Source organism: Lampetra planeri, chromosome 3 (genome assembly GCF_965212315.1).
Source record: "Lampetra planeri chromosome 3, kcLamPlan1.2.h2, whole genome shotgun sequence".
NCBI lineage: Eukaryota > Metazoa > Chordata > Hyperoartia > Petromyzontiformes > Petromyzontidae > Lampetra > Lampetra planeri.
In genome coordinates this window covers 1,137,004-1,161,713 of record NC_136109.1, presented here as the reverse complement: position 1 = coordinate 1,161,713, position 24,710 = coordinate 1,137,004, and the positions used below count along the sequence as shown (strand labels likewise).

The 24,710-nt window shown below is 48.9% G+C and overlaps 1 protein-coding gene across 1 annotated transcript; it reads left to right on the top strand.

Moving 5' to 3' along the window:
• The first annotated feature begins 9,999 nt into the window (after window positions 1-9,999).
• Window positions 10,000-23,284, top strand: LOC144735894 (uncharacterized). Its single transcript, XM_078618472.1, has 4 exons — window positions 10,000-10,152; window positions 16,677-16,815; window positions 18,989-19,087; window positions 21,544-23,284. The coding sequence occupies exons 1-4, from the start codon at window positions 10,086-10,088 to the stop codon at window positions 21,623-21,625; spliced, it is 387 nt and encodes a 128-aa protein (XP_078474598.1). The 5' UTR covers window positions 10,000-10,085; the 3' UTR covers window positions 21,626-23,284.
• The last annotated feature ends 1,426 nt before the right edge of the window (window positions 23,285-24,710 follow it).

The window sequence follows — 24,710 nt, the reverse complement described above, 5'->3', positions numbered from 1 at the left end:
CGCCCACAGTGGCATAGTCCGCGCCCACGGTGGCATAGACCACGCCCACGGTGGCATAGAGCACGCCCACGGTGGCATAGACCACGCCCACGATGGCAGTGACCACGCCCAGTGGCATAGACCACGCCCGCGGTGGCATAGACCACGCCCACAGTGGCATAGAGCACGCCCAGTGGCATAGACCACGCCCACGGTGGCAGTGACCACGCCCACGGTGGCATAGACCACGCCCACGGTGGCATAGACCACGCCCACGGTGGCATAGACCACGCCCACAGTGGCATAGAGCACGCCCACAGTGGCATAGACCACGCCCACGGTGGCAGTGGCCACGCCCGCAGTGGCAGTGACCACGCCCACGAAGACAGCGACCACGTGGCATCTGCTTACGTTCTAACACTGAAAAACTCACGGATTTACATCGTTTAATAATATCAACAACAACAGCAATAAAACGTCTACAACGACTAGATTATCCCGCAGGTGAGGCCTCTGGAGAGCAGGAGAGAAGTCTCGTGGCTGGCTGAGATGGCGGGCAGAGTGGTTAGATTATTGAGTTGAGATTATGAGAAACTTCCACGTGCTGGATTATTTTGTGTTTAAGCCACGCGTGAGATAACGGCGGAGACACTGGGGTAGGAGGCTAATTCGGTTGACTTGAGTGAGATGGGTGGGTGAGTGAAGATGGTGAGGTGGGTGGGTGAATCAGACGGTGGGTGGGTGAATTAGTGAGTGGGTGAGCGAGAGGGTGAGTGGATGATTGAGACGGTGGGTGGATTAATGAGTGGGTGAGCGAGAGGGTGAGTGGATTACTGAGACGGTGGGTGGGTGAATTAATGAGTGGGTGAGCGAGAGGGTGAGTGGATGATTGAGACGGTGGGTGGGTGAATTAATGAGTGAGTGAGCGAGAGAGTGAGGGAATTATTGAGACGGTGGGTGGATTAATGAGTGGGTGAGCGAGAGGGTGAGTGGATGATTGAGACGGTGGGTGGGTGAATTAATGAGTGGGTGAGCGAGAGGGTGAGTGGATGATTGAGACGGTGGGTGGGTGAATTAATGAGTGGTCGAGTGAAGATGGGTGAGCGAGTCGGTGGGTGGTGGATCGTGTAAAGATGGCGAATTTTAGAGGCACGTGGCGCAGACATTCTCCACAAGGTTTCGAGGGGGGGGGTTCAGGAGGAGGGGGGGAGGAGGCCATCATGAAAGGCCCTCAGCTGCCTGTGTGGCGGTGTCCAGGAGGTGGAATTAATTTGCGTCGACTGGATTGTTGAATGTTAACTGGTGGGGAACCTATCATGCACGCGATGGCTTCGTGGACGTCCTGGGAGTGCGTTTTGTCCATCTGTTCGCCACTCGTCCGGCGGCACTTATTGAACCCCATGGACTAATCGGTGCCCTCCAAAACATTCATTGATGCCACCAAAGGGTAACGCGCAAACATAGAAAGGGAAGGGCATTTCACGTGCGACGTTTCGGGCAATGGCCCTTGCGGCATTTGTGTGCGACCCAATTCTAAATTTGAAGTTTTCGTGACTGCAAGGATCCATACTCTGTTTTTTTCGGTAAAGTCACGAAAGGTAAAAAATAAATTAAAATGAAAACACATTAAATCACGCAATATATATTTTTTTACACGAGAGGGCGCTAACACCGCACAGATGGATGCAATATCCACGGGCCCCAACTGCTGCCGAACGGCAAAAATCGCTGCAGCAGCGACAGAGTTGGATAATCAATTTACTTTAACGCAGAAGAGGAAGCCGGTAAAAGCGTGAAGAAGACGGCCTCCCCCGCCATCCACAACTCGTCTCTTTAGATCCGGAAATCACGTGGCAGGAATCACTTGGAACGTGCTCGAACGGGGGCCCCGTTTCATCGAGCTCGTTAAAAAAACACGCAGATTCCCGTCCCAGTATATTCCTTATATGGGCAAAGCCACGCTCAATTACACCATATATGGGCCTAAAACAACACAATTTAACACATTCCTGCGGAGGGAGCTGGTAGGAACGTTGGGTTGCTCGGTCAATGGCCTGCAGGGTCAACGGCGGCGTGGTGTATTCCGCAAATATGCCCGACTGTGAGGGCGGGCACAAGCCGGCGTGAGTAGGTGAAACGTTGAGTTTTATAAGGGCACCACGGGGTGACCAGCCCCTCCCCTCCCAGCCCCACCCCTCTAACTCCCCACCCAGCCCCTCCCCACCCAGCCCCACTCACATTTTTTGATGCACGACGGACGGACACAATAATCCCCTGTGGGCTGGTGTAACCAGGAGGTTCCTACCAGTTTCATTCAATCTGTCGCAGATTAATTTTATTCTGATAGGCGGTGGCGATATCACAGCCGTCATCCCAAACGGTTTAGCCGTATTCTTGTACAGGGAAATTGAGATTCCGGGTCCATACGGCGTACAGCCGTTTCAATCGGGCAAACAAAGTTGAGTTTTTGTCTATTTGTGTTTCCACCTTGTGATGGGACTTGTTAGGATGAACGTTGAGATTTAGAATGGCACGGGGGTGACCAATGAGCTCTGAATTGGTCTGTCACATTTCGACTTGAAGCTTTCGTGACTGCAGAGATTCATTTTCTTGGTTCTTTCGGTAAAGTCATCGTAGAAGGGAAACAGTAAAATAATAAAAATAAAACAATACAATTCTCACGACGTTTCGATTGGTGGGGTGGCACGTGCCCCCCCCCCCCAATGATCCGATCGAAATCCCTCATTTCGATCGGATCATTGGGGTTTATTAGTAATAAATCGACATTTTGCGACTGCCACTGTGTAGCATATTAGTACGTGCCAGGTACTCTATGAGATGATAGGACAAGTCCATAATTGGCAATAAGTAACGGCAAAGTGGTTATAAGTGACTCAGAATTGCGTATAAAGCCCACGACTTCCCTGAAGGCATCAGCAGCTCCAGCGAGCGCGATGCCGATCACACGACGCGGTTCGAATTTCACCCTCGATCGATGGCCGCGCCATCGCCGCACACGCGTCGAATAAAAATCAAGGGACAAGTCGTCACTTACTAACAACTTCTCCATCATTCCTCATTGCTGGAGGGGCTGCCCCCCCCCTCTACCTGAAAATCCTGGCTCCGCTATTGCTGACGCCTGCTGTTTATTTTGAGTGAATCTCTCTGTGGTGATTTTTTCTCCAGGCTCCTCCGGTTTTTTCCCTGCACCTTTGGAATCAACATCACGAGTTTAGAGTATTGGGCTGTTATACGTTTCCGCGTGACGATAAGCCACTTCGTTGGGCTATCATTCGTGACAGCTTCTAAAAAAATTCACCGTCGAGCTCAGTGAGGCTTTACCTGGAAAAATTAAACGGGTAAAAATGTGTGGCTCTCTCTTTGTGGTGTAATGTGTCCCCCGGGGATGGGTCGATGGCGTTGGTGATTGCCACGGTGTGTGCTTGGCGTCAGGTGGTCTGTGCCTTGGGTGTGAATGGATCGGTGCACGGCGTGTTGTACGCGTGTTTAGACCATGCCATTGTGCCCCCACTCATGCCCTGATGTGTGTGTGTGTGTGGCTGATGTGGTGTGTCGGGTGGCTAAAGCACAGCAAGTTGGCACAGCAGGGGGCACAGGTGGTGCATCAGCCAGTCATCTCGGTCATCTCGGTCAGTCGACCCGTGGCACCTGGGTCTGCCCCGTGACCTCCTGCCAGCGGGCGTTCGACACTTCACGTGGCAGCCTCAAGGTGCACATGGCCTGGCACAAGCGTCGTGGTGACGTCACCGCCACTTAGTGGCGAATGGCGGTTGTTGTTGATGTGGTGTGGGGAGCGGTGGTGTTGCGGTTAACACGCACGCCACGAACCCGGCGACCCGAGTTCGATTCCCGCTCGCCGCCCACACCGCAGTGACGATTATCTGCACCGGTACTGGGGCTTCCCTAGGTCGACTCGGCCTCAAATGAGTGCCTGGTGCGGTGCGTCAAAATCATAACTTTCCCACGGGCGTCTTCGAACGATCCGGAGAATACGGTGGTGGAAAAAAAAAAAGATTTACATTTTTTCTTGTTGCGTTGGCAAAATAACGCTGGCGGTGATTGCCGGAAATAATTGTTTCCCGGTAAAAATGACCACGAACACATTGCAGTTGTAAAGGGTGGCACTCGGTTACATTTCAAAGTTTGGTTTGACGTTTCCCCACCCCACCCCACGCCTACTCGGGAAAACGGCGTGTTTGCCGCAAATCGCTTTTGATTAAAGAAGCGTGCGGTGTGGTTTGCCGGGTTATTCTTTCGGTCGAGTTCCAATCTGACCCCCCTCCCTTCCTTGCCGCGCTGCCGCCATCGTCGTTGCGTCTCGGGCGCTCGTTCCGCTCCATGCGCCGCGACTCGCCATCTTTTGGCCGTCCGTGTTTTTACTTAGTAGGGATTTCGCGACCAATAGAGTTTTTTTTTTGTTGTTGGGTTAGATCCCGTAAATATCAATGTGTCGTTAAACCCGCCACCGCCCGACACGGCCAATTAGTAAGGGGATTGTCACGTTACTCAAAACGTGCCAATTGGTTACTAGTTCAGTAAAGCCACTGGAATGGTGTTAGTGCGTCACTTCACACATCCTGCAGATTGTATGGGGGCACTATTAACCCTTCCCTCCCCCCCCGTAATTTCAAGCAAAAGTTGGGGATGCATCACATAATTAGAGTTTGATTCCCGCTCACGACCAGCAGCAAAACCTGAACTGGTCCTGGGCCTCCGCTAGGTCGACTCAGCCTTAAATGAGTGATGTGTAAAAACATCGGCACTGGGGGAGAATGGTAATGTGGTGGATTCACTCTCCCAACACTCGACCGGTGAGCGCTGAACTGGTCACTAATTGGCACGTCTTGTTTACGTTACAGACCCTTACTAGTTGGCTGTGTCGGGTGGTGGCGGGGTTTAACGACACATTTATATCGACGAGTTCTAACCCAACAAAAAAAACAAACCTCCATTACGTCTCCGCTTGCATCGGGCCGTTTGTTTCTTCCTGTGAACCTGCGTGGTTTTTTTGGGGTTGATGTTTCCCCTGCGAAGATTTTTACCGAGAAATGTTTTGAAATTCTAGATTTGAAGCTTTGGCGACTGCAAGGATTCATACTCTTCAGTTTTTTCGGTAAAGTCACGTAGGTAAAAATAATAAACTAATAATCAATGAAAATAACTCAATTAAATCACGATGTTTAGGAGGCAACACAAGTCTCCGTTTTCAGGTGGGACCGTCACAGCTAAATCTACTTGGGTTTCTCTTCACTTGATACAGTAAATTTAGCTGTGACGGTCCCACCTGATGACGGAAACTTGTGTTGCCTCCGAAACGTCGTGATTTAATAGAGTTTTTATTTATTTGACATACGTGACTTTACCGAACAAACCTAGGAGTTTTGAAATGCCTTGCGTTGGGGTTTTTTGTGTGGCGTGGGGGTTGTAGGGGAGACACAGGTGGGGAAAAAACATTGTCGATATCCCAACGATGGGAGTTTTTGTGTTGAAAAAAACCACGTTTGTGAAACAGGCTTGTTCGTTGGCTAATGCGTCACCCCGAGTGTGTTTGCGTCACTTAACGCACCCTGCGGATTGTATGGGGCGCTATTACCGCCACCCCATATTTTCTAAGCGAAAGTTTCGGGGATACGTCAAATAACCCAAAGTTCCATTCCCAACACCGGTCCTGGGCCGACCCAGCGTCAAATGAGCGGCGTGTGAAAACATCGGCACCGGGGAGACAAAGGCGGCCGGCCGTGGTGCTGGCCACCCACCCCCCTCGTGTGCCGTGTCGGCCTTCGCAAGTTGCGTCCTCAGCACTTGCCCCAGCAGTCTGCTTGAGGCTACACGGGACATCTTTTGGGTGACCGGTTGGGTTTTGGTCCATGGATCCCAGGCCAGGGTTTCTTAATCGTTTTTTTTTGGGGGGTTTTACCCAGAGGTGGATTAATTTTCACGGTTCCCATTTATGTAAATTGGAATTAGATTAGATTTACGTGGCCGCTGCCAGCGAAGTGTGCCGAAATCTGTGTGAATCGCCTGTCATATCGTGGCAACTATTCTAGCAATAAGGGCAATGAATGATTACGGTTGAAGGCCATTCATAAAAATTACAGTCGGGGTCAAATTTAATCTGACTTACAAATATTTCCATGAATGGGAATGGTTAAATGATTGAGGTGCTACCCGACCCGACGTGGCTTATTCACCTGGTAAGATAAAACAAATAATAGTTCGGTTTCATTTGTCGATATTTATTTTTAAATAATTCAACTTGGCTATAATTTGCACTCCTATCAGTTTTTTTATTGTATTTTGTGTTGTAAGGATTTGACCCCGTGCCGCCTTACTGAACATCTGTGTGGGGGGGTGGAAAAAAAGAGCTTTATATCTCGTGGGTTAGTCTCCAGTATAAATAATAAAAGATTATTAACTTCTGCCGGGGCCTAGTTGCCCGGGTCAGCGCCTCTCGCTCGCCTGGCGGTCTCCATGGCGACGCCGGGCATCGTCACGCGGTGAGCGCGTGGCAGGCGGGGCGGGGGCGGGGGTGTGGGGGGAGGGGCGCGGGGGGTGTGGGGGGGGGCACCCGTGGACTTTGAGCCCCATTCGGATGACCGCTTCCATCGCCACAACCACCACAACCACCACAACAACCACAACAACAATTATAAACATTTACAACGGTACCTTTAAAGAAAAAATCGCACCTATCAACTGCAATGGTTCTAACGATGAAAATAACCACACGCAAAAAAATATCAACCCACCATCGCCACAACAGAAATCGCAACAAACATGAATTTACTTTAAAAAAATATTATTTTTAGATTTTACCAGGTAAGTGCCACTGGACTACGGGCGTCTCTTTTCTCAGAAGCGATCTGCCCATCACAAGCGATAGCTCCAACCACGTGGGCTAATCACGTGGAAATTCAGATCGGACAAATTCAGGCATCGTCAGCGTTGGGATGGAACCCACGACCTGTACACCTGGCGAGGTAGTCAACATCTCCTAGCCACCGTGATGATGATGAGAGAGACGCAGACTCCAAATATACAGCAGCAGCAGGCATTGTCAGGGTTGGGATGGAACCCACGACCTGTACACCAGGCGAGGTAGTCAACATCTCCTAGCCACCGTGATGATGAGAGACGCAGACTCCAAATATACAGCAGCAGCAGGCATTGTCAGGGTTGGGATGGAACCCACGACCTGTACACCAGGCGAGGTAGTCAACATCTCCTAGCCACCGTGATGATGATGAGAGAGACGCAGACTCCAAATATACAGCAGCAGCAGGCATTGTCAGGGTTGGGATGGAACCCACGACCTGTACACCTGGCGAGGTAGTCAACATCTCCTAGCCACCGTGATGATGAGAGACGCAGACTCCAAATATACAGCAGCAGCAGGCATTGTCAGGGTTGGGATGGAACCCACGACCTGTACACCAGGCGAGGTAGTCAACATCTCCTAGCCACCGTGATGATGATGAGAGAGACGCAGACTCCAAATATACAGCAGCAGCAGGCATTGTCAGGGTTGGGATGGAACCCACGACCTGTACACCTGGCGAGGTAGTCAACATCTCCTAGCCACCGTGATGATGATGAGAGAGACGCAGACTCCAAACATACAGCAGCAGCAGGCATTGTCAGGGTTGGGATGGAACCCACGACCTGTACACCAGGCGAGGTAGTCAACATCTCCTAGCCACCGTGATGATGATGAGAGAGACGCAGACTCCAAACATACAGCAGCAGCAGGCATTGTCAGGGTTGGGATGGAACCCACGACCTGTACACCAGGCGAGGTAGTCAACATCTCCTAGCCACCGTGATGATGATGAGAGAGACGCAGACTCCAAATATACAGCAGCAGGCATTGCCAGGGTTGGGATGGAACCCACGACCTGTACACCAGGCGAGGTAGTCAACATCTCCTAGCCACCGTGATGATGATGATGAGAGAGCCTGACTCATATACAGCAGCAGGCATCGTCAGGGTCGGGATCGAGCCCACGACCTCCTGTAGACCAGGCGAGGTAGTCAACATCTAGCCACCGTGATGATGCTGATGGGAGACCCTGACTCTCATACAGCAGCAGGCATCGTCAAGGTTGGGATGGAACCCACGACCTCCTGTAGACTAGGCGAGGTAGTCAACATCCCCTAGCCACCGTGATGATGATGTTGATGATTGGAGACCCTGACTCATATACAGCAGCAGGCATCGTCAGGGTTGGGATAGAACCCACGACCTCCTGTAGACCAGGCGAGGTAATTAACATCTAGCCACCGTGACGATGATGATGAGAGACGCAGACTCCAAATACACAGCAGCAGGCATCGTCAGGGTTAGGGATGGAACCCACGACCTCATGTAGACCAGGCGAGGTAGTTAACATCTAGCCACCGTGATGATGAGAGACGCAGTCTCCAAATATACAGCAGCAGCAGGCATCGTCAGGGTTGGGGATGGAACCCACGACCTCCTGTAGACCAGGTGAGGTAGTCAACATCCAGTCAGCCTCAACACCTTACAACGATTTCGATTTAAAGCTTTCGTGACTGCAGGGATTCATCTTCTTGGTTCTTTCGGTAAAGTCACGTAGAAGGGAAGTAATAAAATAATATGTTTTATTTTTTATTATTTTATTACTTCCCTTCTCCGTGACTTTACCGAAAGAACCAATAAGATGGACCTTACAATGACCCATCCCAACAACCAACATCCACCCCAAAGCTACCCACAGACACCCTCAACCACCCCTCCAAAACAACCACAACAACCACACCGTACACCCATCACGCAAGCGTCAACTCTGTGTTGTCTCTTGTACCTGAGCGTACACACACACATTTCAGTTTCATCCTGGAAAAAAACAGCAAAGTCTTCCAGAAAAAGCCACCGTGGGATGCAAGTCAAACAATAAGAACCGTAAGACAATTTAGATTAAAGTTATCAGGCTAACTCTGTACTACAACAAACACACATGGCTACACCAAAACGTTTTAAAAATCACCAAAATAAAGGGATAGAAACAATGTAACGCTACGAACCCGGCGACCCGAGTTTGGTTTCAGCTCACGGCGAGTGTCTGCACCGGTTATGGGCCTCCCCTAGGTCGACTCGGCCCCAAATTAGAACCTAGTGCGGTGTGTGTGTAAAACATCGACCACTGGGGAGACAAAGCCGGCCGGGCGTGGTGCTGGCCACCCACCCCCTCGTGTGCCGTGCCGGCCTTCATAGGTGCTCGCTAACAGCACTTGTCCCAACAGTCTGTTAAGGCTACACGGGGGATCTTTGTTGTTGTTTGTAGTATACACACACATCCATAACATCCCCTGACCGCCCTAGAGATCTTGTCAGCTGCTCACACAGAGAGAGATAGCTGCACAGAGATATGGCTGCAATAGTAAAACTAAAATTTTTAAAAAAAGTCCTTTCTTTGCAGTCACCCAAGGTGTTTCATCGACAAGGAAACTAAACTTTTAATTGTACCACGTAAGGCCGCACTGAGCCACTTAATTTTTATTTATCAGAAGCGACCTGGAACATCGCAAATGATGTCTCAAACGAGTGGAATAATCATCAAGTGGAAAATTGACAGCAGCAGCAGCAAAATACTCGAAACGCGCGTGACGTTTAATTCTAAATGTGACAATGTGCTTTCGCCCGGTTAACATAAAGGCAACATCACGATCAACAACAGCAACAACAACAACCACAGCCACTATCACCAGGAGGTGTAGCAAGTTTAAAGTTGCATTGATTAGGTCTCGCCCTGTGACCAATGTGGCAACAACAAAATATGAACACAGGACATCCTAAAGCGACGACGCACAACAGAAACATCCTGGAATAAGCCAGCAAATATTCCGCTCAGCACTGAGGGATCGGGTGGGCTCCGAGTGAGAGAGAGAAAGGGGTCAGGGAGAGGGAGGGGAGAGGGGTCAGGGAAGGGAGGGATCCTCATGGAACAGCGAGAGAGTGAAGTGGAGGTTTGGCAGCTGGGAGCTGAGCCCATTCCGCCTCTGCTGCCCAGCCGAGCACCCAACCCTGGCCTGCCCTTCCCCGTCGCTGCCCCGTGGGAGAGATAATGGCTCAGCTGCTGCCCTTCTTCGTTGCCCTGTTCTTCAGGACGTGTGTGGCCGAACTTCAGAGGGGTAAGCAAGCAACAGCGTTCCGCACCTGCGAATGCCTCCCCCCCCCCAAAAAAAAAACTTACCGTACGTGGCCTTAATAGGTGCTCGCTAACATTCCCCCCACCTACACACTACACTATACACTACACTATACACTACTATACACTACACTATACACTACTATACACTACACTATACACTACACTATACACTACTATACAATACACTATACACTACTATACCCTACACTATACACTACTATACACTACACTATACACTACTATACACTACTATACACTACACTATACACTACTATACACTACACTACTATACACTACACTATACACTACACTATACACTACACTATACACTACTATATATTACACTATACACTACTATACACTACACTATACACTACTATACACTACACTACTATACACTACACTATACACTACACTATGCACTACACTATACACTACTATACACTAAATTTCGATTTAAAGCTTTCGTGACTGCAGGGATTCATCTTCTTGGTTCTTTCGGTAAAGTCACGTAGAAAGGAAATAATAAAATAATAAAAATTAAACATTAAATTGTATTTTATTATGTTTAACTTTTATTATTTTATTTATTATTATTATTATGTTTTATTTATATTATTTCATTATGTCCTTTCTACGTGACTTTACTATACACTACACTATACACTACTATACACTACTATACACTACACTATAACACTACACTATACACCAGAGGTGGGACAAAGTCATTGTTATGCAAGTCCAAGTCGAGTCGCAAGTCATCAAATTCATGACTCGAGTCTGACTCGAGTCCAAGTCACATGACTCGAGTCCACATCTCATAGGTGGGACAAAGTCATTGTTATGCAAGTCCAAGTCGAGTCGCAAGTCATCAAATTTATGACTCGAGTCTGACTCGAGTCCAAGTCACATGACTCGAGTCCACACCTCTGCTATACACTACACTATACACTACACACCACTACACTATACACTACACTATACACTACACCGCACCTCCGATTAGCGCGGTTGTCTACGTAGGGTGCGAAATAAATTAAAACAGACACACACACTTACGTCTTTGTTTTGTCCATTTGTGTTCATTGTTCTTCCTCCGTATGTCAAAGCAACATGTGTGGTGTGTGTGGGGGAGGGAGACGGTGCGTCTTATAATCCGGCATGTGCGCGTACTTGTGTGCGTGGCCAGATTTGCATTCAGTTATGATTCCAAACTCGATTCGGAGCTTTCGTGAACGCAGGAATTACTCTTTGGTTCCATTGGAACCTCATGCGTTGTCTTTGAGTTGTGCGCCTTTTGGCGTCATCTGGTCCAACACCATGTGAGACTGGGCTCTAAGAAAAGCTGTCTCGGGTGTAGACCAATCAAGTTCAAGGACAGTGCATACATCATCAGAGTTATGTTTTTTGTTTGCATTATGACTGCAGGTATTGTGGTCTATGCAAACATGACTCCTTGTAAAAAAAGGTGTCAGTTTTGTTGCCAGATAAAAGGGTAAAACACCAATTATCATACTATTTGGTTCTTTCGGTTAAAGTCACGTAAAATAGTAAAATCAAATAATAATAGAGCACGACGTTTCGGTTGCAACACAAGCAGCCATCATCAGGTAAGGATGAATGATGAAACGCAGACACGGGGACAGCAAAGGCAGACGCACATGCAGAGAGAGACACACACAAAGACAAACACATCGAGACAAACGTGTTGGTTGGTGTGTGTCATGGGACCTCCTTTGCCAGTACCAAAATATACTAATAGGATTCATATTATTCGGTTTTTTCGGTAAAGTCACGTAGGTAAAAAATATTAAAAAGTAAAATAAAATGAAATTTAAAAAAATCACGACGTTTCGGAGGCAACACAAGCTTCCGTCTTCAGGTGGTACCGTCACAGCCACGAAAGCTGTATCAAGTAAATGAGAGATTGCAGCAGCTACCACTCCGTTCATATAATGGTTGGAGAAGGTGGTGGGGCAAGGGCCACATACTTTTTATTAATATGGTAAGGTGAGGCTTACGACTAAGAATAGGCTGCATAACAAACTGAGCCTTTGTTTGGAGAGGCACGGCTTGTGACTCAACCTGTGACAGGGAGACACCACTAAACATGGTAAAACTGTAATAGTTGTCTGTTAAATAAGATTGGCAAATAAGTGTAGTTACATCTTTTTTGCATGGTTAATCACATCTTTCCAATGATTACTAAGTTTGTAACCGTCATCACGGTTGAAATTATGTCTGTGTTTGTATATTTGTATGGCTTCGTGTACAAACCTTTGATGGTAGCCGGGAGGTTTGCAGAGAACCTTGGTCTCGGAAAAGACAATTTCATGAGAGCCCACCGAGTTGTAGCAATGATCGGCAACGGCCGAAGAATCAGTTCTGCCGTGTTTCAGATCTGACTTGTGCTCGCGGACACGATCAGAAACATGACGTTTCGTTTCTCCAATGTAGCAATCACCACAAATGCAACTGAATTTGTAGACTCCAGGATACTGTAAGTCAGGAACGACATCCTTCACAGATGGAATCAAATCACGGATTGTATGCACTGTACTGAATCGGACTTGGATCTTATGCTTGTTTAGAATTTTGGAGATCTTTTTGGTCACGCCTGCTATGTATGGCAACGTGATAGTTTTGGTCGGAGTTTCATGTGGCTGTTTCTGCAGTCACGAAAGCTTCAAATCTAGAATTATACTAATAGGGTTTTCCCCTTTTTTCTGGCAACAAACTGACACTTTTAGCAAGGAATCATGCTTACTACATTAACCACAATACTTGCAGTCAAATGCAAACAAAAGAAATACTCTGATAATTTATGCCTTTTGGCGTCATCTGGTCGAACACCATATGAGACTAGGCTCTAAAGAAAGCTGTCTCTGGTGTGGACCAATCAGTTTCAAGGACAATGCATAAATCATCAGAGTATTGTTTTTTGGTCGCATTTGACTGCAAGTATTGTGGTTAATGTAGTAAGCATGATTCCTTGCTAAAGGTGGCAGTTTTGTTGCCAGATAAAAGGGGAAAACCCCTATTAGTGTTGGTGTGTGTCTCGCTCGTCTTTGTGTGTGTGTCCCTCTCTGCACGTGTCTCTGCCCTATGCTGTTCCACGCGTCTGTGTTCATCATTCATTCTTACCTGATGATGGTTGCTTGTGTTGCCTCCGAAACGTCGTAATTTTTTTCATTCATTTATTTTTCACCTACGTTAATTTAGTTGTTTTTTTTTTCCATTTATTTGTGTTTCACCTACGTTAATTTAGTTTTTTTTTTCATTTATTTATGTTTCACCTACGCGACTTTACCGATAAAACCAAAGAGGATGAATCCTTGCAGTCACGAAAACTTCAAATCTAGAATCGTCTAATTATGATTCGGAAAACGTGTTCACAAGCTACACACCTCGTGCAAATGGCCAAGCGATGATCCCCACGCTCCTTCTCTGACCACGATCGCAGTTTAGCAAACACGGGGAGAAGTTTAGCGAGGGGGGGTGATCTCAATCGAGTGCCGGGGAGCACACACAGAGCGAGCGAGCTGGGGGTAAACACTCTCCACTCAGCGCTGCAGCTGAAGCGTCGTGCACTCTGCGGATTTCATAGAAGCCCTTATAAAGGTGGCATAGCAATACACTTTGTAACACAGTTTTTTATTTGCTTATGCTTCAAAAGTACATCGAATGGATGTTATGCCCCACAAACTTTGCTTTTGTGACCAGGACTTTATGTGAACGAAAGACACGAATTCGCCCGTTTTCTCAGTGAAAATAAGTACATTTCAAAAATGTCAATGTTCTGGTCACAAAAGCAAAGTTTGTGGGAAATAAGAGCCACTTTATGTACTTTTGAGGCAGAACCAATTAGGAAATAACACTTACTACCCAGGGACAAATCTATATTTTTTGTAACACAGTGTAATATAACCCAGCAGTGTGGAGTCGGGCTGAATGATTAATCGATTTCAAATCGAAATCGCAATTTGAAACAAAGCGATTAGCAAATTGCAAAGGCTGTGATTCTTTTGCGATTTGAAAAGTCCTATTACTTTTTTATTGGAATTGTTTTATTTCTTTGCAATTATAACGTTATTTATTTAACTTAACAATCGTTATGCTTGATTGTTCTATTTCAATAAATAATTTTAATAAATACATGTTGGAAGCAATTCATGTATTTTAAGTTCTCATCCTTGCATTAGAATATATAGAGCAGTTCATATATTTGATGTTATCACGTGGTAATGCTCCATCAAATGTTCTAATTCTATTACACAGTGAATATTAAACTTAAGCTCGACTTAAAAACATTTAATCGCGAATCAAACCGCTATCACAATATCTGTCAGAAAAATCGCAATTCGATATTTTCCCCAAATCGTTCAGCCCGAGTGGAGAGGCGTCAACAGTAGCAGCAGTAGAGAGGGTTGGTGAAGCACTTCACACACATGTTGTTGTGAAACTCCCATCCCGTGGGCGCCAAGAAGGAGCCGTGCCCTGGCTAGGAGATGTTAACTACCTCGCCTGGTGTACAGGAGGTCGTGGGTTCGATCCCGACCCTGATGCCTGCTGCTGTATATTTGGAGTCTGTGTGTCTCTCTCATCATCATCACGGTGGCTAGGAGATGTTAACTACCTCGCCTGGTGTACAGGAGGTCGTGGGTTCGATCCCGACCCTGATGCCTGCTGCTGTATATTTGGAGTCTGCGTGTCTCTCTCATCATCATCACGGTGGCTAGGAGATGTTAACTACCTCGCCTGGTGTACAGGAGGTCGTGGGTTCGATCCCGACCCTGACGCCTGCTGCTGTATATTTGGAGTCTGCGTGTCTCTCTCATCATCATCACGGTGGCTAGGAGATGTTAACTACCTCGCCTGGTGCACAGGAGGTCGTGGGTTCGATCCCGACCCTGATGCCTGCTGCTGTATATTTGGAGTCTGCGTGTCTCTCTCATCATCATCATCACGGTGGCTAGGAGATGTTAACTACCTCGCCTGGTGCACAGGAGGTCGTGGGTTCGATCCCGACCCTGACGCCTGCTGCTGTATTTTTGGAGTCTGCGTGTCTCTCTCATCATCATCACGGTGGCTATGAGATGTTAACTACCTCGCCTGGTGTACAGGAGGTTCGTGGTTTCGATCCCGACCCTGATACCTGTTGTATATTTAGAATCAACTGTGCATTTGGTTACTGTTATAAATGTCCACGCAATGAGCTGTCGTTTGTGATGCTTCTGCAAAAAAAAAAAGCTACATCGCTCAGTGGGCCTTCACCTGGTTAAAACATTTGTGTGTGTGTAGATATAGCTAGGCCGTAGCCATGGAGTCAACATCGGGGGGATCAAATCTTCCAAAAAAAAATCTGAATTTGAAAAACGAATTTCCTGAAAAAAAATAAAATACATGGGATGGACTTTTTATTTATTTTTGACAATAATGTCTAATAGTGTATTGTATTACATTGCTCTGTTTTTTCTTTTTTTACTTTGTCTTGCTTCATTGTAATGTAATGACAGAGATTAGGGATTAATAAAGTACAACCATAACCACAATCTCGATTTAAAGCTTTCGTGACTGCAGGGATTCATCTTCTTGGTTCTTTCGGTAAAGTCACGTAGAAGGGAAATAATAAAATAATAAAAATAAAACATAATAAAATAATTCTCACGACGTTTCGGCCACAACGCAAGCAGCCGTCCTCAGGTGAAGAACAGGTCTGTCGAGAAGACAGAGTCTGAATGGCTTCTCGACAGACCTGTTCTTCACCTGAGGACGGCTGCTTGCGTTGTGGCCGAAACGTCGTGAGAATTATTTTATCATGTTTAATTTTTATTATTTCATTATTTCCCTTCTACTTGACTTTACCGAAAGAACCACGAAGACATAACCACAATCATATAAACACAAATCTATTTTATAGCGATATATTGAGGGGAGGGGGGTGGGAGACATTTTGAGCATATTTGAACATTGTGGGGGTGTATGTGTCCCCCCCAATAAACAGAGGTGTGGACTCGAGTCATGTGACTTGGACTCGAGTCAGACTCGAGTCATGAATTTGATGACTTGCGACTCGACTTGGACTTGCATAACAATGACTTTGTCCCACCTATGAGATGTGGACTCGAGTCATGTGACTTGGACTCGAGTCAGACTCGAGTCATGAATTTGATGACTTGCGACTCGACTTGGACTTGCATAACAATGACTTTGTCCCACCTATGAGATGTGGACTCGAGTCATGTGACTTGGACTCGAGTCAGACTCGAGTCATGAATTTGATGACTTGCGACTCGACTTGGACTTGCATAACAATGACTTTGTCCCACCTCTGCCAATAAATATTCTAATGACGACCTTGGTGTATAGACACTCAATATTTTTGCTTGACACGTCCCATCGTCTGCCCGGCCTCCCATGAGCAACAGGCGAGCCAACGAGCAAACACCGAACGAAGCGAAAACGAATTTGTTTGAATCTGCGCACTCGTGAAACTTTCAGACGAGGCCGAGGAGACGGAGCCGCGTGCGCCGATCCGCGTGCTGCCGCCGTGGCTGCAAGGCCTCGTGGCAGTCATCGGCTTCCTCTTCCTCGTCTTCGTCATCTTCATCGTCAACAAAGTGTGGTGCGCAGACCACGGGTCAGTGACGCAAAGACGATGGCGCCCGCCATGAATGACGTCACGCGATTGACCCCTCCCCCCTCCCCCCCTCCTCAAATGTGACGTCACAAAGCTCTGCCCCCTCCCTCCCTCCCTCCCCCCCGAAACCATATTTACATTTTGAAAATGAAACGCGCTTCGAATCGCTTTAAACTATTGCCATTGTCGTGCGTATTTAATGTGGCGCTGCACTCTGATGTTGTAGGAGTGTTGTTATAAACAATCAGTGTTGCTATAACTATTCTATATTTATTTGAAGTTGCGCATTTTGATGTGACGTCACATTTCTCAAACCGCCTCCCTCCTCGTCACACATCGTCACAAATGTCTGACCCCCCCCCCCCCAGGTGCGTGACGTCATTTATGGACGGCACCAAAGGTCCCCCCCCCCCCTCGTGTAGCCTGTAACAGACTGCAGGGTCAAGTGCTGTTAGCGAGCAGCACCTATGAAGGAACACGAGGGGGTGGGTGGCCAGCACCACGCCCGACCGCCTTTGTCTCCCTCGTGGCAATGTTTACTACACCCCACACAACACACACACACTCGCCCCCAAGGGTTCCTGTGGGTTTGATCCCGACCCCTGACGCCTGCTGCTGCTGTATATTTGGAGTTTGCGTCTCTCTCATCATCATCATCATCGCGGTGACGAGGAGATGTTAACTACCTCGCCTGGTATACAGGAAGACGTGGGTTCGATCCCGACCCTGATGCCTGCCTGTTTGGAGTTTGCGTCTCTCTCATCATCATCATCACGGTGGCTAGGAGATGTTAACTACCTCGCCTGGTATACAGGAAGACGTGGGTTCGATCCCGACCCTGATGCCTGCCTGTTTGGAGATTGCGTCTCTCTCATCATCATCATCACGGTGGCTAGGAGATGTTAACTACCTCGCCTGGTATGCAGGAGGTTCGTGGGTTCGATCCCGACCCTGATGCCTGCCTGTTTGGAGATTGTGTGTTCTCCCTGCAGTGGAGTGCATCGTGTTTAACTACGGAGAAATGTGTCTTGTGCGACGGGACAATCCTGCCGATGAGACGCGCCGATTAAATTGTCGAATCTGGGGAATCGGTGCTCGGCACTGGTGGAGCCAGTGTGGGGGGGGGGGTGGCACGCGCCCCCCCCCCCCCCAATGATCGGATCATTGGGGTTTATTAGTAATAAATCGGCATTCTGCGACCCCCACTGCCACTGTGTAGCATATTACGTGCCAGGGACTCTATGGGATGATAGGACAATAGTGTGAGTCCATAATTGTCAATAAGTAACGGCAAAGCGGTTATAAGCGAGTCAGAATTGTGCGCAGTTGCGTGTCCAGCCCACGACTTCCCTGAAGGCGTCAGCAGCTCCAGCGAGCGCGATGCCGATCACACGACGCGGTTCCAATTCGACCCTCGATCGATGGCCGCACCATCGCCGCACACGCGTCGAATAAAAATCAAGGGACAAGTCAATTACTAACAACTCCTCTTATCTTTACTCATTGCTGGAGGGGCTGTGCCCCCAATCCCCTTCCTGAAAATCCTGGCTCCGCCATGGGTGCTCAGTTTTTTTCAGTTTTCGTTTCATTTATTAGGTGTAGCCCTGTGAGCCATTCGGCTCTTGAATCGGGTGCAACCGCAACTAAAAAACACAAAAACAATAACGTGAAAACATCTTAAAGTGAATTTTGATTTAAAGCTTTCGTGACTGCAGGGATTCATATTCTTGGTTCTTTCGGTAAAGTCACGTAGAAGGGAAATAATAAAATAGTAAAAATATTAAACAATAAAAATTCTCACGACGTTTCGACTGCAACACAAGCAATCATCATCAGGTGTGAAATCCACAGAAGAAAAAAAATTCTTCTTTTTTTTCCAAATTTTCTGTCTGTGGATTTCACAGCTGATGATGATTGCTTGTGTTGCAGTCGAAACGTCGTGAGAATTTTTATTGTTTAATATTTATATTATTTTATTATTTCCCTTCTACGTGACTTCACCGAAATAACCAAGAAAACATCTTAAAGTGACTATGCGCAAACAGAAAAATCGGGATCGTGACGCGAAACGGAAGCACGGACGGCTGACGCAGCAGCGGGGTTTTTGTTGTTCTGGTTGTTGTTGTTGCTGTTGTTGTTGTTGTTGCTATTGTTGTTGTTGTTGCCGCTGCAGGGATGATGTGTACGCGGACGTGGTGGCGGATGTGGCGGTGGAGGTGGCGGTGGAGGGGACGGCTCGCCGGCACGCTGAGCAACACAGCACCAGCAACGAGTAGGAAACGCGTAGACACCCAGAGACTCACGTAGCAACCCATCGACTTGCATAGGGGCCCACCAACTCACATATAAACCCATGGGATCACATAGAAACCCATAGACTTGGATAGGGGCACACCAACTCCCATATAGACCCATGGGATCACATAGAAACCCATAGACTTGGATAGGGGCACACCAACTCCCATATAGACCCATGGGATCACATAGAAACCCATAGACTTGGATAGGCGTCACCAACTCCCATATAAACCCATGGGATCACATAGAAACCCATAGACTTGCATAGGCGTCACCAACTCCCATATAGACCCATGAGATCACATAGAAACCCATAGACTTGGATAGGGGTCCACCGGCTCGCATATAAACCCATTGGCTCATATAGAAACCCATAGACTTGGATAGGGGCTCACCAACTCACATACAAACCCATGGGCTCACATAGAAACCCATAGACTTGGATAGGGGCACACCAACTCACATATAAACCCATGGGATCACATAGAAACCCATAGACTTGGATAGGGGCACACCAACTCCCATATAGACCCATGGGATCACATAGAAACCCATAGACTTGGATAGGCGTCACCAACTCCCATATAAACCCATGGGATCACATAGAAACCCATCGACTTGCATATAAACCAATTGATTTGCATAAAGGATCACGTATTTACATAACAACCCATAGGCTTGCATAGAAACTCTAAAACAAAAGGTTTATCTCGCATCAGCTATTGGGCTCGTGTTTTTCAGCAGAAATGTGAACCAGTTTCAACTTTTCGATTGAAAGCTTCTTTCGTGACTGCAGGGATTCATCTTCTTGGTTCTTTCGGTAAAGTCACGTAGAAGGGAATTAATAAAATAATAAAAATAAAACATAATAAAATAATTTTCACGACGTTTCGGCCACAACGCAAGCAGCCGTCCTCAGGTGAAAACCAGGTCTGAGGACGGCTGCTTGCGTTGTGGCCGAAACGTCGTGAAAATTATTTTATTATGTTTTATTTGTATTATTTTATTACTTCCCTTCTACGTGACTTTACCGAAAGAACCAAGGAGACAGTTTCAACTTCTCTGAGACTCACCAAGCAGCATTACGTGCTGCTGGGTCGGCCCAGTGGTGCTCTTATAGGGAAATGAACCTCATGGCGGTACCCCGGCTCTCGCATAATGTCCGTGATGCAGTCACTGTCAGTCTGTTGATGGTCGGCGATGCGGCAATCGACTCATCTCGCCGAGCTGTGCACTACGATGCACCGCTACGGTGCCTACCAGCGAGCGTTCGTGGTCTCGGCGCAATCGTCCTCGCTGCGTGTCGACATTGCGCAGCGTGGCACCCATTTCGGGATTGATTCGTACCCCAGTCGCGGAGTTGAGTAACACCCCTGGGGAAAAAATGGTGTCCCAGAAATAAAAAACTATTTAATTGCCTCGGACATTTTGTATTGTGTGCATCAAATGCCGACCACAGAGGGCATCTGGCCCCTTCAGTGCAGGACAGCAACAAGGTTAAGTGTCGGTCCCAGCGCCGTCCCCTGGGTGATGTTTAACCCAGGATCACGGCAAGAGGGCAGAGTCAACAAATGAATGATGGATTCCGCGTGGGCTCGCGATTAATGGTGAATAATTGTCCCACCTGTTGTTTGCCACGCAACATAATCATTAGCGGCACCGTGGGGAGTTTAAGCTACGAAATCAGGCACCTGGGGGGTGGGGTGGGGGGGGGTCAGACATTGGTGACGATGTGTGACGAGTGGGGGGGGGGGGTGAGAAATGTGACGTCACATCAAAATGCGCAACTTTAAATATAGACAACACGTTCTACTTAGTTAAATAGAATGTTAATAAATGTTTTCTCTTACAACATCAGAGTGCAGCGCCACATTAAATACGCACTACAATGACAATAGTTTAAAGTGATTTGAAGCATGTTTTATATATATTTTTGGGGGGGGGGGGCAGAGCTTCGTTACGTCATATTTGAGGGGGGATCTGACTTTTTGTGATGCCGTGTGACGAGGGGGGGGGGGGTCAAAAATCGTCCCAAATCGCGTGACGTCATTTATGGACGGCCCCCAACTCAACAGCCCCACGGCATTCTGGGAGTGCATCATTTTACCATTAAACGAGCACCCAGTGCGGTGTGGGAACATCAGCCAGGGTCAGGGGTCATTCACCTGCGGCTCTTCAAGGAACTGCTTGGTGACTTTATTAAGAATCGTCTCGAATTCTGATACATTGCGGCTCTTGAAATACAGATTTGTTTTTTATACCGAATTTGCTTGCTCAACCCCTGGTCTGGGGAGACAAAGGCGGCCGGGCGTGGCGCTGGCCACCCACCCCCTCGTGCGCCGTGCCGGCCTTCATAGGTGCTCGCGAACAACACTTGCCCTAGCAGTCTGTCACAGGCTACACGGGGGATCTTTGTCTTTGTGTTCGCAGCGTCGGGCAGCACAAGGCTTTTGAGAACGCGACGCTGGAGAACGAGGAGGGATCAGCGGAGACTGCCAGCACGGCTTTCTAAAGACTCAACACACGCACCACACACACCACACACGCACCACACACACGCACATTGCATAGTTTCAACTTGCAGACGCATACAGGGATTCATTGAAGTTGGGTCTGTCCAGGTGTGTAATAAACCTGCGCTGTGCCCGGCACACAACGTCGAGTGTGCCGCTCGCTATGGCAGCAGCTACGAGACCGCTTACCGCTCACGCTGGGAAAACACCGAGTGAGAAACGAAGCCCTCTATGTATGCGCACGCACACAACACGTGAACCCTGACATGCGTGTGCACTTACACACGTGCGCACACACCACTAACACGCGTGTACACCTAGGCGCGCACACACACGCGTGCACATTCACACACGTCCACATGGCAAGCGCACACTTCGACTCGCCGTGGCCTGATTTTCACGCGTTCCCATCGTCCTCGGCTCGTCCGGGTCTACAAGACGCGGTCCTCAACCTGTGACCGCTGTCAACGAGGTCAAAGCTGCTGCTGCCACACGCAAAAGACAAAGATCCCCCCTGTAGCCTCTAACAGACTGATGGGGCAAGTGCTGCGAGCACCTACGAAGGCCGGCACGGTTACACGAGCGGGCGAGTTGCCAGCACCACGCCCGGCCGCCTTTGTCTCTCCGTTTAACACACCGCACCAGGGAGCTCGTTTGAGGCCGAGTCGACCTAGGGGAGGTCCAGGTCGGGTTCAAATATCCCACACCGTTGTTGGTCGCGAGCGGCGATCGAAGCCGGGTCGCCGGGTTCTTAGCGGGGTGCGCTAACCGCTGCACCACCGCTCCCCACCACTGTCCCTCGGATTATGAGAATGCTGGGAACGAGCACATCAATTGTGAGGGTCACGAGTAGCACGTGCTCCTTGCGTTCGTGCCTTAGGCCGATCATCACGACTCCAGGGGCAAGGGAAGCGGGCGGGCGCGTTTATTGTCACGGTGAGTACGCACGGCGGTATTAACCAGGGCGGCCACTGGATCCGAGCAGCGTGAGCGCGCTCGTCATTGGGGTAATGCCGATGTGCGCTCACGCGGTCCTTGAGAAAGGGGCCGTCCATAAATGACGTCACGCACCTGGGGGGAGGGGGCGGGTTTTTGTGACGATGTGTGACGAGTGGGGGAGGGGGTGAGAAATGTGACGTCACATGAAAATGCGCAACTTTAAATAAATATAGAATTGTTATAACGCTAATTGTTATAACGACACTCCTACAACATCAGAATGCAGCGCCACATGAAATACGCACTACAATGACAATAGTTCAAAGCGATTTGAAGCGTGTTTCATTTTCAAAATGGAAATATGGTTTTGGGGGGGGGGGGCAAGGCTTTGTGACGTCATATTTAAGGGGGGGGGCTGACTTTTTGTGACGCCGTGTGACGAAGGGGGGGGCGGGTAAAAAATCGTCCAAAATCTCGTGACGTCATTTATGTGCGGCCCCACAAGGAGGTTGCCGACCTATCTGTAGGGCTTTTCGAGTGATGATGTTGATGTTGTTGTTGTTGTCCCGTCGTGCGTTGCCTCTTCTCCGCAAGCTCGCGTTGCCTTTCGCGAGAAAAAATTCGTCGAGGAATCGGTTGAAACGACCCCTCTTGAAAACAAAAGTAAATCGTCTTCACACTCGGTGAGGCTTTCCTGAATAAACGACTCTTGCGCTTTCTCCCGACTGGGTGTCGTGCAAGGCAGCACACGAACGTGTGCGTATGTTCAACTTCTTTTGCACAGTACGTAGCCAACCGTGCGAGTCTTGCCGGTGGGCGCGTTGTGACGTTGCGTCGGGCGCACCAACAGACATGCACACGATGGACGCAAACGCGTTTGGCTTTTCGTACCGCGCGCCAACAACAACAACAAAAAACTTTGACGAGTCGTAAAAAAAAAATCCACTGCCAAATTTAATCCGGCCGGAGGAAATAAAGGCAACTCCCCAACAAAATGCGTTCTTTACAGCCGACTGCCGAAGGTGTCACCGATTGGAGGGCAGCACCATTCAGACAACAAGCTCCAACGTGTTCTTCCAAAACACGACCACGCGTCTCCCGACCACGTGTCCCCCGACCACGTGTCCCCCGACCACGTGTCCCCCGACCACGTGTCCCCCGACCACGTGTCCCCCGACCACGTGTCTCCCGACCACGTGTCCCCCGACCACGTGTCCCCCGACCACGTGTCCCCCGACCACGTGTATCCCGACCACGTGTCCCCCGACCACGTGTCCCCCGACCACGTGTCTCCGGACCACGTGTCCCCCGACCACGTGTCCCCCGACCACGTGTCTCCCGACCACGTGTCCCCCGACCACGCGTCTCCCCGACCACGTGTCTCCGGACCACGTGTCCCCGGACCACGTGTCCCCCGACCACGTGTCCCCCGACCACGTGTCTCCCGACCACGTGTCCCCCCGACCACGTGTCCCCCGACCACGTGTATCCCGACCACGTGTCCCCCGACCACGTGTCCCCCGACCACGTGGCAGGAGAAACCGCCGCTTGGGCCATCGGCGTCGCGATGCTTGAGAATGTAAAATCGGATCTCCCGCGGCTATCACAGAGTTGCATCCGAGATCGCTCCTTGTTCACACACACACAAACGGTAGATATGTCAAACATTTTTAATTTCTCCTGGGAGGGAGGAGGAAGGGTGGTTCTGCGGGTAACGGGCAAAATCGCAGATACCCGGACGGCGTACAACAGGAGGTGCGGGCCCACGTAGCAAAGCTGGGCCTCGTGTCGGAGCGATGGGGAATAGTGGATGCAGGACGAGGAGGATTCCACCCTCTCAAGCTTCAACCTCGAGTTGGAAAGAGTTAGAAAAAATATATAGAAAGACTTCTAAAAAGTTGCAGTCCGACGCCATCGTGGTCGCACCCAGATGGCGTGGAAATCCCTTGAACGCGGCGCCGGCCGCAAGACTTTCCACCGGCGATTCGCGAGCCACTGCGGACGATTTCTGGGGAGTTATTGAGTTCAAGAAGCGGCTACGTTGCGTGCCGTCTTCACCACAGCACCGGTACCGGTGTTGTCCGCTTCCGTTTGGCCCGGGCGTAACCGCGAGCGGAGGTCCGGTTACAAACAGTTCGCACGAAT